This window comes from Falco biarmicus, chromosome 8 (assembly GCF_023638135.1).
Source record: "Falco biarmicus isolate bFalBia1 chromosome 8, bFalBia1.pri, whole genome shotgun sequence".
NCBI lineage: Eukaryota > Metazoa > Chordata > Aves > Falconiformes > Falconidae > Falco > Falco biarmicus.
The window spans coordinates 38,043,500-38,061,692 of NC_079295.1; the positions used below are offsets into that span (position 1 = coordinate 38,043,500).

Here is an 18,193-nt window from a genome sequence, read left to right on the forward strand (position 1 = left end):
AGGATGAGCTTTTATTGTTGTCACAGAACCTGCCCTGAAGTAAAATCATCTACTTCCCAGCTGGCTTTCAGCTCCACTTGCTTATAATTTTTCACCTGCTATTAAAACTTTGAGATGTATTCCTCTTTCACTCAACCATATCTTTTTTTTTCTGTTGTTTGTGTTTAGCATTTTGGGCTAGGGAAAAACAGCAGAACCCGTGCACTTTTATTTAAGTTGGCAAGAATTAAGGGTTCGGTCTACCTGGTGTTTCCCGGCCATCAAGGTGTCCTGTGCCCTTGTCTCTATAGTCAGCTGTATGTTGCCTTTAAGTGCGTTGTTTTCAGTGGTAGATATTGAATTCTTTAGTGTTTGTGTAAGAATGAGGGACACATTTCAGAATATGCTCCACGTGAATTTATAAACAATGTGTTGTAATTATGGTAGTCTATTTTATATGGAATAATAGAGCTTGATTTCACTCCATGTGCAATAGCCCGTAAAGTGAGGACAGCAGTGTGAAACTGGTGAAGATCAAACAACAGGAGCAGATCTACTGAAGTTATTAACTCATAGAATTATATTGTTTTTTATTCATCGACTCCATCTCCTTACAGGCAATAACTACTTATTCTCATTGTAGATCTCCAGTGTTTACCCCAACACAGCCTAAAAGGTTCGCAAATTTCCCTGTGCTCATAGGAATGTTATTTCCAGGGGGATTCAAGACATTCTGTGTATGATTGTTTGGTTTGGGTTTGGTTGGTATTTTGATCAAACTTTCCTTTTCTAACTTTATTCTCCATACTTAGGCTTGTGCGTTCTTGCATCGGTAGAGTCCCAGTGGCACAGACACTTTGGACAGCAGCAGGTTTTATCTATTTGGTTGCATTACCTGGCGTCGATACTGTCACAGATCTTTTAGGCCATTTTTCTGAACTTCCACATCTGAATAATTTTTAGCATTTCTGCTGGAATTTTATAGTTAAAGAAATCTGGACTTGCAGTCCCACATGACCAAAGCAAAGAAGGTTTCATGAACTGATGAGAGGCAGAAAGGGTACCTTGCTGCCTGCATGAGCCCTTTGTGCAAAAACTGTTCATTGCTCTTGTATAAAATTTAGTTTCTTCTACATATATACACTAAACAGTAATAATTATGTGCATTTGATGTTACTTCTACATTTTTCAAACCTATAGCACAGCACAGCAGCCAACATTATGGGTCTCATGAATTCATTCATGCTTCTGTATGTGAACAGAGTAGTGTTTGGGATGGGTTCAGTGACTGAAATCTGAGCTCAGCCTAAGGTGTTTTTTTCTTAGTCTGCTTTTGAAACGGTTCTGGTCCAAGAGGTGCTCTAACACAGATTCAGTTAGCACGTTTCACTTGCGGGAGGCTAACTTGACTCTGACAAGAACAGACAGTAATGCAATGTCTTTACTTTCCTATTGACTACACAGCAGCCTGGCTGAGAGGGGGTTGTTTTAACTGCACCTTTGCAAAGCAAAGCAAGTGACAGGTTTAGAAATCCTGTTCAGGTCCTGCATGTTCAGCTCTGCCTCGTACCTCCTGACGATCTAAACTGGAAATGAAAAGACAACGTCTGTGCAACTCCAGGAGAAGGTGAGTTTAGGCCAATGTGAAAATCTGTTATGTTGGAAGCGAGTGGTGTTATGAGCAGCTGGGGTGTGGGTCCCAGCTTGGAGGAGGTGGTGGGCGCTCTATGAGACTCAACAGTGACTTGGCTCAGCCAAACTCCAGCAACTAAATGGGGCAGAGTCTAACAGCTGCCTCTGCTGTTTCCAGTCTGCAGAGCATGGGGCCGTCATCGTCCCGTGCTGTCACAAGTGCTTTTTCATGTGTGTGAATCATTCACAGACATCCTGAGTGCAGTGAAGCTGACTGTAAATTGCTTGATAGGTACACACATGTTCTCTCCTGATCCGTGTTACGTATTAGGTGCTTCTCGTTCTCCTCACACTTCAGGTCTTTACTCCATTCCTGTTTGCATCATGTGTCTTGCATCCACCTCTGGCATCATTGCATTTTGTTCTCCAACTCCTCCTATTTGTGCTTTTCATTCTGCTTTACTAACAGAATCTTTTTTTGGTGATGTGATCATTCATCTTCCTTTCATCTTTTAAAATCATATTTTGGCCAGCCCTGAACAGTTTGAAAGGTTAGATTTTGTTCTACCACCATGCCTGACAACCAGATACACTTGTGGTCTTCTAATGTTTAAATTTAGTGAAGTTTCAAGTGGGACTAAAGGACAATTTGTTTTTGCATGTTTTTCATATCTACTTCTCCTTCCTAGACATAGAAGAATCATTCATTCCCAGTTCTTATGTTGGCTTGATTTAGTCAAATTCTGTGGAGTGCAAAAGGGTGGTGGATCTTTGCCTATTCTCTCTTTCACTCAGTCTTCTCCTCACTCATCTCATGGATGGACAGATCCATGAGAAATAAGGAGGTGGAAACTGAGATCAGGGAGGAGATCAGCCCTCCCTGAGTGATGTTTCAGGACCACAGAGCCTTAGGTCATTTTTCCTTCCTTGATCATGGATAATTAGATAGCTGGGTTTGCACATTTTCTATCTGTCTAAAGCTGAGCCATGGGAGCAGAAGAGGAGGCTTATGTCTTGACAGATGCTTGTGGTCATGCTGGACTCAAAAAATCCTGTTGCACAACATGTCTTCAGTTAAATCAGAGATGGAAACAGTGAGGTGTTACCTCCCAAGCCAGGGGGACATTTACAAAAGTAGCTATCCACACTGTCCACGCATGTTCCACTGCCACAGGGGTTGGATTTGCAGTCATTAATATCTTCCTGGCAAAATTCCCCATCAAATCCATTTGGACATAAGCACAGGTATTCACCAAGGCCTGGAGGGAATTTAATATTAGTAACACATGTTCCACCATTGAGGCAGCTGCAGGGCTTCACTCCAACCTGAGGAAAGCAAAAGGGAGTCATGATAAGATTCCTCCAAATAATCACATCTGAGAGGTATATTGTTACCCTTTAGGAAGGGACAGATTTGCAGTGCAAACATGTTATCTTATTTATGGTTATTTTTTCTAACCATTCTCCTTTGTCTAGATAGATGGTCTCACATTCAGCATACTTATTTATTTGACTGAAAGCTTGACTTTAAAGGGATATTTCTCTTCATCATTTAGGGGCGCATTCTAACTTCTTACCAGAAAAAAATAAATCCTGTTTTCTATAACAGCAGTTTTTACATAGTATCTAAGGGCAAAATTTGTTCCTTATTCTTCAAAGAAGAAATGAAAAATCTTTTCTCTTTGCCTGCCTGCTTTCCTTACAGTTTCACACAACAAACAGCTCCCAGGCAGGAACATGACTGTGGCATTCCTTTGCTGGTCTCTCTCTTCAGGGAAGAGAGGTCCCTACTTGTATTTCACCTGCATACAAGAACAGCATTCCGACAGATTCAAACCTCTGTATTATCTCACCTAGTTAAACATAGGTCTGGTTTGAAATGTTTCCATTAAAACTGTATTTAGACTCTAGTTTCCCCTTTGCTTGTGGGTTCAGCAAATTGATATTTTTTATGATAGTGGTTTGAATGAGTTAAAATAGGGATCTTTAGGAATGACAGTCTTTCCTTACAAAACTGTTCTTATGTCAGGAGTCTGCATCCCACTTTATTAGCTCGTCCTATCCCAGGATTAATGTTAGGCTATACAATAAAGACAAAGCAATGCACCAGCTCTGCCAAGAAACTTAAAGTGTGGAGTAATGACATAAGAGCAAGACATCCGCTAAAAATATCATTGAGAATGAGTTATAATCTCCCTTTTATAGCTAAAACTTGGTCTTTTATGTTATATGCTTTTTTTCTGCAATCCAAATGCAGAATGTGAATTTTAAAGCAGATTAATGAACCATTAAAAGGCTCTGCAAGAGTGTTCTTTGAAATCAATAACACTCTCTCTTGTTCCTTGTATATATAGTTTCTATGGTCTCAGAGATATTTAATCCATTAATGATCATTATTGCTGTGCTGGATAATATACACTTATGAGGAAATAGCTGAAGTCTTCGTTTTCGAGACAGAAACAAATTATTAGCTATAATGACAATTGCACCAAAGCAATGGCATGATAAACAGGTTTGTTTTGTTTTTTTCTTTTAAAGTGTTCATTTCCTTACCTCAATAGAGTATCTGCTCTGTGCATTGCATTCATCTGACACAGTGAATTCAAAGGTCTGCATTTCTTCTGAATCAACTTTCCAGATAAGAAGGCCAGCAGGAGAGAGCCTGGCATCCTGTGGCCCAGACTCTAAGACGAAGAGCACAGCTGACCCTTCGGGATCCACTGCTATTAACTGGTAAACAAAATTCTCACCAATAAATGTCAGCAGCTGGCTGGAGGGGGCCTGGAACACAGGAGGCAGGTTGTCTAAACAGCAAAAATGAAACCAAGATTACAAAAGTTCCAGTTTCTCCCATGTAAAGTTTCACAGCGTGGGTCTCTCTAGGACTGCTCTCAGGGAAAGGTACAGAATGTACCCCGAGAGTGACAGAGGAAGCGATTTAGATGTTAGAGGCAGCACATGGCTTCACCCAAAAGTACACCTTTTTCATCCTCTATTTTTCATGCCATATACTGAACATTTCTCCTATACTGAACTTTGATTACTTTTGGTGTTAGCTGAGACATGGGAGGAGATCAGACATGACTTCTGTAACCTCCCACTGGTCCCCCAATTCTTAATTGTATTTCTAATACTTACAGATAGATTTTCATTCTATCTACCACTCTGTCATCTATCCATTTAAATATAAGTAAACTCAATTTTATAATTATGAATGACAAATGAATTGGGTGGGCAGCTCCAGGGGGAAGGGGACGACGACGACTTTTGTGTAATTCTTCCATTGAATAGACTCTCCTGTCTTTACACGTGAGTAGTAATTAAGCCTGAGCAGTTTGTCTGAATTCAGTTGCACATTTCATGAGGAATAAAGGTCTTTTCAGTGCCAGCAGAAGTACGTCAGTGATGCTGAGACTGTCTATCCCCCGTGAAGTAGTGCATATCATGTCACCATTGGCATTGCTTTTTCTAGTGGTGCTGTTTACATTCAGTATTTCCTTAATGAAGAAAAAAGCCTAAATATACAAGGCTATTTTACAATAGAAGACAAACGCTACTTGAAGATACTTACAATATAAATAGGTAAGGAGGACAAGGTAGAGAAAAATATTGCATTCTTTAATTAGTAACCAAGGAAAAGTAAGATCGGATGAGTACCCTGAGGTGACAGCAGCTCTGTTGCAGGGCCAGGAATTTTGTCTCCATGTCCTAAGCCTCCTCAGTCTCAAGCCATCCTTCCTCTTAAACCAGCAGTACAAATTGACATGTATTGATATTTAAAGGAATCTTCTCACAATGTCATTTGGCTGTAGTTATGTTTAACTTAAAGTACATTTCTAATACTGAGGATTAATTTCAACCCACGCTCTAAAATTATAAACCATATATGAGTTCTCATAAGGACTGCATGTGTCCTTGCATTATGCTTGTGGGAAGCCATCATTATGGGTTTTTTTGTGGTGCATATCCTTTTATCAAACTTTGCTTTCCATAACATGTCTCATATTATGCAATTATTTAAATGTGTCTCCCCACTCATTGCTGCTGTGCTATCAAGAGCTTTCTAAAATGCTTGTCCAGCAGATTGTCCTGGCATAACTGTTGAAAGCTTCCATCTATTAATTTACCTTTTATTTCCCAGACACTCAAACCATGGAGCCCATAAAAGTTGTGCCCAAAGTAACCAATGAAATATTGATGCTGGGTATGCATTTACAGATAAACACAAAGGTGTTAACTGGATGGAGGGTAACGAGAAGTTGTAGACACAAAATAACATAAAATCAGATATTCTGAAAGTAGTTTGTGATGAAGGGTGTTTCATTCCCCAGAGATCTCCTTGCCATCCAGTGTGTATATATATCTCTCTACACTCTCCCAAATAATGCAAACTTTTAAAAAGTTTTTTGCAATTTTGAAAACAAGTCTGAAAAAACATTTCATTTCAGTATTTTAAAATTTCATAATTAAAAAAATGTGAACAGTGATCTGTTTCAGATTTCCCAAACCACTTCTAGCTTTATAAGTTCCAAAACAAACGCACTTTTCCCCTTTTAAGCCATTTTCTGAATTTTAAAATCAAACTGTCTTGGTATGAGTATTGATATGGTATGAGTCTGTCTATATAGCAATCGGGGTCAGCTCATCCCTAGAAACGTTGCTGCTGTGGCTGACACGATGGAATGATGGAAAGGGAGCAAAGTTGGGGAGTCACAGATGATTTCTCTCATTAGATTAAACTATATCCCTATATATATATATAACCAAATACATAGGTTATATAACCTATATAACCAAACCTAAAAAGGTATGGTTTTTTCCTTTCAGGTGTACAAGCTCTTTTTCAGGTCTGGCTTTCCCATAGGCATTTTAATTACTCATCCAAGTAACATTCAATGGGATTTTTAGTTGGTCAACACTTGGGATGGATCTTCCTACAACTCTTCCTGATGGAGGGGTTTAAATTCCAAAAGCCGGATCTTTTAGGACATAACTAGAGGTGGAAGTTTTTAAATAGAGAAAATTCAAGGTGGCTATCGTGGAATAGGGATTAAAAGGACTCATGAACAACTCTCTCCCTTCTTATTGTGTTCTTGCTTCCAAAATTGTTTTCAGACTACTTGTGGCTTCTTGTGTTGCTGGAAACTGTTGGGTCCTTTCTGGTCCTTCTCAAGGGCCTTTCTGTCACCTTGGAGGAGAGCGTGTCTGCTCACCGCTCTCCTCAGCAGTGTCTCCACTGGAGCTATGTGCTCCAGCCACTGTGATACAGCTCTCGCCGTTTCTGCTGCCATACCTTGCACTCTCTAGGAGCCTCTGTCCCTGAGCATCCCCAGCTGTTCCCCAAGGACAAGAGCAATCTTCCTCTCCTTCCAGAAGGGTCCTGCTGACCTAGTCACCCTAAAGGAATATAAAACTGCAAACAAACAAAGCAAACTGGTCCTGTCACTCACATACCTTTCTGTAATTTGCTTGTGTTTACAGAACCTAAAAGTGCAGAGAAACTATTTCTAGAGCCAACACATGAATCTACATAAAAGCAGTAATATAATCGTCATATTGACCAGATTCAAATATGCTCATGTAGGTGGGGAGATGTGCTGTGAGGATAATGCTGTGAGAAACATGTGTTATCCCTAAAGCATGCAGTAAGTAATGGCTGTCATTTACTTACATTACATTTCAAAAGCTCTGTTTGAAATCTGGAATTTACACTGGGGATGTAGCCATGAAAAAGCTATGATTAAGTCCTCAGCATTCAGGAGGTGCTTCAAAAGGCAGCCCCCTCCATGACCCCTGCCACCACAGCTGCAGAAGGAGCCTTTAGGTTCCGCAGCAGTGGAGGTAATGAGTGGCTGATCCCTGTCACTTAGACTCCCTGCCAAGCCAAGGTGTTTTGTGTGGCATTTCATAGGATTTGGCTCAGGGAAAGCAAACAGTTCTTCCAGGTATCAAAAATATACACTAGCGGTTTAAAAACAGTGTTTTCCCCAAAATTAGTCCCTTAAAGATTGGTACCTGCAAGATGATGAGAGAGGTATTTAGGGTCCATCACCTTTAGCTGACAGACTTGGGCACTGTGTGGGGCACTGGCATATCAAATGTTCATTTTCAGGTTTTTCTAATTTGAGATTTGTCAGGTTTCAGCCGGAACAAGACACATGCCCAGATGCACAGAGCATGCAGTGGAATACTGTCTATTTCTGGTCAGTCTGCATTTCTGGTGCACCCAGTTGCTCCCAGTGCAAACTGTCCAGTCCATGCTCACTAAGCAAGATGGATTCATGTTAGTCAAATGAAGGAGCAAAGTATTTCATAGACCGAGTCACAAATTTCCAGAGAAGTGTTTTTAAATCTTAGAAAAAAATGTCTTACTTTCATTAATAGACCAGGTGAACTTAGAAATGCCAGGTTCACAGAGAAGACAAGGACTGGTAGGGCTTGACTCTCCTTCGCCGTAGCAAAGTCCATCTATATTGCAAGTATTCTCCTGCCAAAAAAAGGGAGATAAAAATGGGTGGAAGTTCGAGGCAAGGAAAAAAGAAATGAGATAGATAAGAAATTAGCAGTTAATATTCTGGAATAAGCAGAAGCTCGCTTGTCTCTTGAAACAGTAAAATGGTAGCAAAAAACCGCTAGTACTTTCTCCTGACAGGGAGAAAACAAGACATGTAGGTTTTCCAGTTTCAGTTTGAGATCCTTGTGGCTTTGAACGTTTTAGCTTAGAAAACATGTGATATTGCTTGTCATAAGTGACTGCAACAGAATATGATTTTTTTTCAGCAGGCGTTTTTCCATCTCCCTTCCCTCGAACACACATCGCTTTTCAGAGGCTGATGTGTGCCCTGGTACTGGCCCTGCGGTTTCTGCCCACTGCTTCATTAGTTTCTCAAAGTTCTTTTCCAAAGTATATTAGTGAGTACTTTAAATAATACTGCTTTAAGATTAATGGGTAAGGTAGAGAAACAAAAAGGACTCTCATAATTGCCCTGACATGATAGCATGTGGCAGACCTTCAACATTAAAATCTGGATGTTAATTAGATTTTATTACATTGTTTTCAAAGGCTTGATGTTCTGATGAAAAAGATGAGGGTTTTTTCTGATGTGATAGCATGGTACAGAATGGGATCCATAAAAGGACACAGATTGTGAAATGGCCTGGTATAAAATGTCCCCTAATTGAAACATTTTTTTTGTCCCCTTTTCTGAATGCAATTTAGATATTCTGAAGTAATGTTATAAGAGGGGTAATTAGAACGTGATCTGATGCAGTTGGAAGCCGAGTTCAAATAGTCCCTTGAAGCATCTTAGGATAGAGATTGTTACAGTCCCTGGAGACCACCAGCGCATGGAGGGAACGCACGTATTTGTGAGTTTTGAAAATGTAGGAGCAAGGAAAGCCTTCGACAAAAAAACCCCACACTAGCTTTAATTGAAATGGCTCAGACACAATTATTTTAATCTGAAATTTAAGTGGTTTGGCTGTACCGGGCCGGTGCTGCGGGCGCTGCTGCGGGCGCTGCCCCCGGGCGGGAGGGAGCCCGGGCCCGCCGGCTCCCAGCCGGGCCCGCCGCTGGCCGCGGCCGAAGCCCCCGGCACGGCAGGGGACAGCGGGAGAAGCCGGCACCGCCCCGGCGGGACGGGAGAGAGGAGCGAGGCCCCGGCAGCGGAGCGGCCCCGCGGCACCCGGGCCGGGGCGGGCGGCGGCGGGGGGGGCTCCCGGCGCCGGAGCGGAGCCGCCCCCGGGCCCGCGGGCAGCCCCCGGCCGGGCGGGCCGTGCCCCGGGGCCCGCGGAGCCCCGCGGGGGAGCGGCCGTGAGGAGCCCTCCCGGGGCGGGGGCCGGGGGGGACGAGCCCCCCGGGGGGCCGGGGGTGTTCCTGGCCGCCCCGCCGGGCCGGGCCCGGGGCGGGTGGCGGGCGGTGGCCCCGTGTCGGGACCCGGCGAGCGCTGCCCGCGGCCCGGGAGCCGCCCGTGCCCCCGCTCTGCCCAGCGCGGGGGGGGGGGGGGGGGGGGGGGGGGGCGCGAAGCGGCGCAGCCCACCGCATGGGCCCGTAAAATCATTTCTATTTACCGATTTATTTGAAAAAAATGTGAAGGTTTTTTTTGTGTTGGTACCCGGTGTGAGCGCTGTGTTTTTCCATTAGCATTAAAGAGAGCAGGGGGGCAGGTGAGATGAGATACACCTGATTAATCTTCATTGTATAAAAACGCAGCCCGGTGGTCTCTGGGCACTCACACTGGCCTCAGGGCGGGAAGGCAGGGTCAGCACATCCTAATATCCCACCCGACACCCTCCAACAAAAGTTTTCTTTGAAGCCCCGGTGAAAACCAGCAAGGCTGACTAACACGGCTCCGTGGAAAATAAGGCCCAGGAAAGTTGGGTTTTTTTTAAGGAATGAGGGATGTTACACTAATAAGTCCATGGGAAAGCAGAGGCTTATGGTGCTCTCCAGGCAGTTCCTGGCATGGGCATGTTGGCAGTTTAAAATGTGGCCAAAACCAGACTTTGGATTACAGTTCTGAAGCTGTCAGAGTGCTATATGTTCATACTTAGCAGTGTTTAATGTAAGCAAGAATGTTTTACGTTCTCTCAAGGGTGTTTTCACATGACAAAAGCTGTATAACAGGCATCTTCGTATACCTCTTGCTAAGGCGGAAAATGGGTATAGAAATGATATACCTCACAGCTGCGGTGCCCTTGCCAGCAGGCACCTCGCGAGTGAAGCTAAGCTGCCTTTCGGGGAGGGTCCTCAGCTTTATTTACTCCATTTACAGCTGCAAAGCATAAATATGGTCAGCCATGGCCTTTCTGGAAGCGTCTGTCTGAGAAAGGTCCGTCATAAAGCATGCTCTATCAGGTATTCATAGCCCACGTAAATACGAAAAAAAATAAAATATCACAGAGAGATTGTGAAAGAGAGAAAAGTGTTGGGCTGTGCAGCTGACCTATGAAACAGATTTTCTTCTTCTAAAGCCGTTATTATGCGCAGTACATCAAAGGGAGGGAGAGGGCTAAGGAAGAGATGAACGATCCGTATTAAACCTTTATGATCTTTAAATTACCTTTAATTTACAAAGTCCGGTTGGATGGAATTGGCAGGCCTGGCAGACCGCGTCGTACAGGGTCAGCACTCTGGAATTACTGTACTGGAAGCCATCGTTAGTGATCTAAATGATACAAAAATCATCCTTATAAGTAATAATGTTCCATATGGAGACTGTCTGCTCATTTTTGAGCATATACCGTTGCCCCCTTGAACTGGATGCTTGCCAGAGAGATAAATTAAACCACTTGTGAGTGGCTGTGCTGCAAGCTAACAAATTGCTTAATGCTCCAAACTGGAAACTCTTCATTAATAACCAAAAGATCTTTCGGCTTAGCTGGCATTCAACTTTTCTGATTGCTGTTAGGTGTTTTTTTTTTCCCAGTTTTTTTTTACCATACAATCGTGCAAACTATATGCAAGTATGACAAGGGGGTCTTTCAAGGAATTGTGAAGTGAAATTAAGATTTTTTTTTAGCTGAAATTCAGGACCACTTTTGTACTAATGGCAAATCAGTAAGTAAAATCCTTGGGATAAAAAAAAAAAAAAAAAAAGAAAAAAAAAAGAAAAAGAAGAAGATGCATATTTTACAGGTGATTTTAAATTAATATTAACAAAACCTGCTAGGGTGGATAATACCAGAGAACAACAGTCCCATTTCCATAGGCAGTTATATTAGAACAGCCACTTTCTGTCCCAGCTTACAATTCCCTGTACCTTTAGGTAATTTAGAAAGCCTTAATTTAGTGTGGTGTTTTTCGTATGTGAATGCTTACACAATAAGGAAGGGTTAAGTAAGTTTATATTTTAATTTTTTTACAATAGAAATGAAAAGATACCAGACAAGTATAGAAAGGATTAGCTTTTGAGAAAACATTGACTCTTGAAACGTGTAGATGTTAAAGAACACCCCAAAACCCTGCCGAAAGCCATGCTGTAAACACTGATGAACACCAGCAGGTCAGGGTTTTTTTAGGTTTTGGCTTCTTACAGTCAAACTAAAGCTGCTGTTTAGTAGATCTCACAAGTCCTTTGCTTTGGATGGGTCAGGTACCCCTCTGTCCTCTTGCTATAAAAACAACCCCCAAGCCCTCCTCCATCTCTCCTGTGACCTTGAAGCTGAAACATCCTCGGTCCTTTTACAAGGGACTTTTACAAGATCAAGTGTATGAAGCTAAATTAATAAACTGTTTCAGCTCACAGAAAGAATGTATGTTACATTGAACAAAGATAACTAGAAGTACAGAAAGAAAAAAATAATGTTTCATAAAAAGCACTGATTATCATAAGTTCACAAAGAATGATCGGAAAGCTCATAGAACTTGATACAGTAGATATGCCCACAGTATCACATTTGATGGTTCTCAGCTCAAAATGCACTGCAAGCTGAGTGTTTATATCTGCAGAAACCAACACAAGGAGATAAACAGGCAGTATTCATGGATATTCATGATCTGAAATTGTGGAAGGGAAACCACTTTCTTTGACTAATTTTTATTGTTCCAAAAATTCAGTAAAATTCATCGGTGTAGCTTTAAGGAAAAACATAGTTCTTTCCTGGGCACCATATTCAGCTGAGTTATTAGACTATTATGCGTTATACTACAGGTAAAAACTCTTTTAAAAGATGTAAAGAACTTATCCTGCAGTTTGAGAAAAGAAAAAAATAAAACAGGTAACCCCCTTCCAGACCTGCTCTTCACTGAAAGGCAATGCTTATTGGCAGCTAGATTTCCATTAAGAATATATTATTCCTAATGCAATTTACTTTGCATTTAATTTCATTCTTTTACCACAGCGTCCAATATTGTCTCAATGCTAATAATGGGTGAAGAAATGGGTAGACAGGGAAAAATACAAAAAGCTATAAAATTGCACTAATTGTTCTGTCTGAAGTCAGCATTGTGATTGAAATGTAACTCTTGCCAATTTGATTTTTTTTTTAATCTGTATTTTTTTTCTACATTCTATTATAAACATCCATTTTGGTGTCTTTTTAGAATTGGGTTGGTTTATAGCCATTTTAATTGTTTTTCCATTAGTCACCTTAGTGATGTGGAACAAATACTTCAATGAGACCTAAGCTGAGCAAACCTCTCTTCAAATTTGGTTGGCCATTAAAAGCCAAAGATGCCCTTAGAGTTGTGCCTTGATTGCTTGAACATACATATATCATCTGGAAAGAAGGAGCCACTTCTGGACAGACAGGACAATCAGGAATTTTGTCACTTCTGCTTGAAGTATTTCATTCATCATGAAACAATCTTAGCTACTTGTATCACTCATAATCCACATAGAGTTTGACTTGTTCAGATGTTTGTAAATGAAAAATGAAAGCTGTACAAACTTGCTGAATTCAAATTCAGTTTCTGCCTTACTGGCTTTTTAACAAATATTTTTTCTGCTCTTGACAAATACAGGCAACGGTAATGACTTGAGGATAAGCGAGAGACCTGCTTCCCAAATTAGATAAGTGCCTGCCAAGCTCTTTCACCTCTTCACCCAGGCATCTGTGTGGACAGCCCAAGTCATCCTCTGCCCAAGCAGAAGTTTGTATTTTGATATCTAAACTAATTATACCAAACGCTCTAGGGTAGCCCCGTGTACTTTCTTATCTATGTTCGGCAGCATGTCATGGAAAGAATGAGCAAAATCTGAAACATGAATACAAGAGCAGATAAAATGAAAGAGCCCTGAGAAGAGCTTGTCAAGCCCCTGTTTCCCTAACGTCGGTAGCGAAAAAAGCTTATGTGAAACTTTGCTGATTCCTCTGAAATTTGATTTGGGAAGGGGGAGAGATTATGAAAATATTGAACAGTGATATTTCCAGAAAGAATTGTTTTGATTTTTGGTTCTGAAAGATCCTTTACCTACATTTTAAGAAGTATCTATTAACATAACACAGAAGATCAATGTTGCAGTAAGTCTTATCAGGAATTTTCCAAAGCACGAATTTTTGAACATCTGTGGAATTAGTTTCAAATCATTTTTTATCTTGAAAAGCTCTGTCGTTTTGTTCTCTGTGCTGCCGTGTAAGGCCAGCTGCCTTTGAAACAGCACTGAGCTCTGCCTTCCCAATTCGATCAGCAAAAGGATCCACAGGAGAACTAGGATTCACATGGGGACTGAGATGATTTAATTGTGCATTCACTGCATAGCCATCAACCTGTTTTTTCTGCAGGATTTGAAGGGGAGCGAAAGGGCAGAAGGCTTACAGGTGCAGACGTTTTCTTGAACTTAAGTGCAAGGAAAGAGACATTCTGTATCTGTTTTGAGGGGGGGAAATGAGAAAAATTGTACAGACCTCCTCAGGGCTGAAAGGCTGCACTTGAAAGCAAACTGCATCTTAATGCAGCTGAGCTGTGAGGAAGCTGTCCTAGTTACACTGGAGAAACAGCCCTGTGCACATGCAAAAATGTTAGCTGTCCTCCTGGGCCAGGAAACTCCAGGGCATCTCCTGCTCAGATCCTTCCATCATGAGGCAGCATTTCATCTCATGGTTGGCAGAGTTCAATATCTCTTTTGAGAAATTTTGGAGCCCTGAGCGGAGGAACTGCCCTCCTGGTTCAGCCTTGGTGTTTGCCCAAGGTACTCACCCTTGGTGCCTGCTGTCTGACAGCACCATCTCCAGAAAGATGGTCCAAGGTCCACCCCAGCAGCCAGCAGCCAGGCTCTGCTCCCACAGAGATCTTACGCTAATCTTTTAAAACACAACTGCCTATCTATTTAAAATAAATGAGTGGCTAGAAAATGCACACCAGCAAATATCTTTCCGCTTCCCCTAAGGCACATGGCAGCGCGCGTCTCTGGTCTGGGGTACAGACAGCTGCGGGGTACAGGAGAGGCAGGAAGTGTTTTATGCTTTTCATTTTTACATGCTGCAATTTTCAAAATACATCTGCAGTTTTCCTACAATGGCAATATATTTGTCTCAGCTATAGAGCCTTTAAACGATCTCAGTCTTATAAAACCCAACCAATCTACAGAAAATAACCATCCAGGCTGAGAGCAAGACCAAGGGTAGCAAGCGCAGGGTCAGTAAGACACTGATTTCCTGGGAATATTCAGAAAGTAGGTATCATTTTGTGAATAAAAGGGGCTAAAACTGCAGCAGAGAACCTGGCATGAGCAGGTACTGCACAAGCTTCTTCCTGCAGTTATTCAAGGCCAAGTTCGTGCCCATGATAACCCTGCTCACGTGCCAGCCCTTGCTTGCAACCAGGGCATCAAAGCTGTCTTACACTCCCTGCCTAATCAGGAGTTTGAGCTGGGATTTCCAGAAATGAAATACTAATGATTAACAATTGATTAGTACAACTGCATCAATCTCAGGTGATTACCTGGAGAAGTGATTGTAATTTGCACTTTCAGATTGCCTGTAAAGATAAGGGTTTTTTAACTTATATTGGTTTGGTTGGTCGTTGGTTTTTTTCCCCTACATGACATTAACGTGAGTATTTCTACAGGCATTTTCATTTCTGAAGGGAAGAAAACTGTGCTTTGCATTTTAATTTACTATGTCTACTGAATTTCTCCTCCTAAATAATTTCTTAGAAACATAAGAAGTTCCTACTTTCACTTGCCATCTTGCAAACGGCTCATCACCGGCCACAAAGTGCACAGCCTCTGTCTCTGTAATGTTCGGGAGAGGAATCTGGCAGTCAACAGCCTCAGAGCTGAGAAAATCCGCTTTTGTGGTTTGTTGTTCTCTTGATATCCATTCACCATTGAGATGCTACAGTAAAACAGAAGGAGAGTGCAGAAACTGAAGGCTCGTATAAAGAAATTCCAGTTGTCAACATATGTTTGTATTTCTAATTAATAATATAAAGCATTTCCAGATGGATTATTTAAAAGAAATGATGCTGATACTATAGCCACAGTAAAGAGCAAACCATGCTCATCTATGCAGGCAAGTGGTCTATTGATTTAGGAAGTGCCGTGATCTGCGCTTGGGCTGAGCCACTGGGATGAGGCAGTATAATGTGATGGAGCAACTTTGGGTTTGCTTCTGGAGCCAGCTCATTGCTCCTTGAAGGTGGTGTCAGCTATTACCTAGATCGGCTGCACAAGACATCACTGCTTGTTAAAAGCCTAGGGAGCCCTAAGCGGGCATGGTAGGCAAATCTCAGCTGTGCCTCTTTAGCATGGTAGCACTGAATGTGAATCAGGCTGAATGTCTTTTATGAGGTGGATTTATGAGATTAATCAAACACTTCATGTCTGAGTATGCTGATACACCAAGCAATTCACCCTGTGTATAGCTGTTTATAGTAAAATTATAGTGTTAGCTGAAGAGGTGGGTTTAATACTCATTAAAACTTCTGATTTGGTACTCAGCTATGACTAAGAAAATTCAAATAAAAGCCTCCGTAACTATGTTGAGGAAACCTTATATTTAACCACAAAACTTAGTATTCATATGTGTTTAGGAAAACAACCAAGCGTACCGATTCCAGATGTACAGAATGAGAAATAATATTGTGATTTCAGGCTTCACCGGACCACAGTTGAGCTGAACGAAGCAAGAGTTCAACAAAACCCCACAGAGAAAATTAGCAAGAACGCATAGCTGTGCATTTCCAAGAAACCACTCCTGGAAAGGGCTGAGCCTCTCCAGCTCCCCTCGCTCATAGCAAACATATTAGCAATGGGTTTGGAAGGTATTTGCACCCTGCTGTGGCAGTGAGAGATGATGGCGTTCAGCACCGTTTGGGGTAATAAGCTGTAATATAAACATGTCCAAGTTTGACATTGGTACTTTACGAGCCCATGGGAAGTTGCTTACCATCAGCCTGGTGACCTCACAGTGCAGGTTGGGTGACTCTCTGAAGCCGAGGCCAAACACCCGGATCCTGGTGCAGTCAGAGGCACGGATGTTGCAGAGGCCCCTGTTCTCTAAGCCTGTGATTTCCAAAGCTTGCTCTGAAAGGGTGAGAGATAAAGCTTTAGAGAGTAGCACTTACATGCTGTTCTATTCTAGTTTACCAGAGATTTTGTTGTTTAGGTTTAATTGTTTTCCTTGGGCTCGTCCTTGCCTCCATGTAAGTTTCCCTTGCAAAGAGGAGCAGCAGTTGTCAAAATGGGAAGCAGCAAATATCCAGTGAATAATTGCCCTGTGCACTCAGTACTGCAAGATGTATCAGTGAACATTATACGACCCATGGAGTCAATTAACCAAGGCTGTGGCTTCACGTTAAAAGGTCTGCGATGGTCATACTGCTGCTGACCCAGGTAACAGGATGGAAGCACAGCTGAGAGAACAGCCTATGCTATGCCATAGCACAGAGAAGCACGAAAATGAGAAGTGGAAATAGCTGAAGATGACAATGCTGCTAGGCTCCGCATAATATGAAACAGCAGTGCAAAAGACAGTCCTTTTTTTTTTTTTTCTTTTTTTTTTTTTTTCTCCAAAAGTTATGGATGCAATAAAAGTAATGATCCTCAAAGGAATACTTGCTTGCAAGGGTTAAGTCATTAATGGGTGGCACTCAGCTCTGCACTGTGTCAGCACAAATGTCATGTACCAGCTAAGTTTCACTTAAATCCTATTTTGAGGCCTTAAGTATAGCTTAAGTGATGTACTGCCTGTGCTGCCCCCCTTACAAGGTGGAATTTCACCCATTACTCTTTTTAAAATGTTTTATGATTCTCAGGTAAAGTTTCACTTGTGTTCTCTTGTACTTTGGGTATTCACCATTTAAAATTGCTTGTTGCTTTCATATTGGGTTATTTTTACGAAGTGCAAGTTCTTTGGGTGGCAGAATTCATATCTTTAAAGAATATAACTGGGCAGACATTTGCATCGGCACTTGGATAGCACAACACTCAGAAGCTCTCTAATATCCTACGTTGGTAGCAGCAGTCAGGATCATGGTTTTGTATTTTTCCTGATAATATTTGTAGTTCTAATGGTCAGGAGAAGTCACTATGATGACAAATAACACAAAGCAGAAAATTTGCTTCATGTTTCCTGAATGACACTCAATAGCAGGGGCATGACTGGGAGCTCTCAGAGGCAAGTCGTGCACCAGCACAGCGTAGTGCAACCTGTTTTCCCTGTTACACAGTGAGGAGAGACTGCTTAGCTTTTGCTCTTCCCTGCCCCATCGCCACTTCCCTGGCAAAGCAACATTGCCCATCAATTTTCTCTGAGCTGTAGCTTATCTAAAACAGAAGCTCTGTGTTGCCTAATATTTTAATGGTACATTGGTTCAGCTCAGATTCAAGGGGTAAAATGCCCTCAGCTGAGTTGATAACCTTCCCCCGTACCTCGCTGTTCCTTTAGGGCTCTGCCGTTTAAGCTGCAACCAGGATGAACGCAGTTTAAACACTGCGATCCCACCAGACTGCAGCCCATAACTACATAGCTGCATGACTTGTTTTCCCAGGCAAAGGAAGGAAAGCAACATAAATGTGAAAAATACTGAAAAGAATTTTTTCTGCACTTCTGGAAGTTTTTCAGTTTTTCTTTCTTTTATTTTCTTTTAAATTGATTTTATTGCAGCAGTATTAGCAGCACTGTTGGACACTTCGCA

At 41.9% G+C, this 18,193-nt stretch overlaps 1 protein-coding gene across 1 annotated transcript in view; it reads right to left on the bottom strand.

Moving 5' to 3' along the window:
- The window catches only part of LOC130153806 (von Willebrand factor D and EGF domain-containing protein-like), a 185,903-nt gene that overhangs the window by 70,224 nt on the left and 97,486 nt on the right, over window positions 1-18,193 (bottom strand). The window contains exons 12-17 of the mRNA XM_056349152.1: window positions 16,444-16,580; window positions 15,229-15,390; window positions 10,674-10,778; window positions 7,984-8,098; window positions 4,165-4,415; window positions 2,718-2,937 (exon numbers count right to left, since the gene is read on the bottom strand). Coding sequence (XP_056205127.1) covers window positions 2,718-2,937; window positions 4,165-4,415; window positions 7,984-8,098; window positions 10,674-10,778; window positions 15,229-15,390; window positions 16,444-16,580 — 990 coding nt within the window. The remainder of the gene's footprint in view (window positions 1-2,717; window positions 2,938-4,164; window positions 4,416-7,983; window positions 8,099-10,673; window positions 10,779-15,228; window positions 15,391-16,443; window positions 16,581-18,193) is intronic.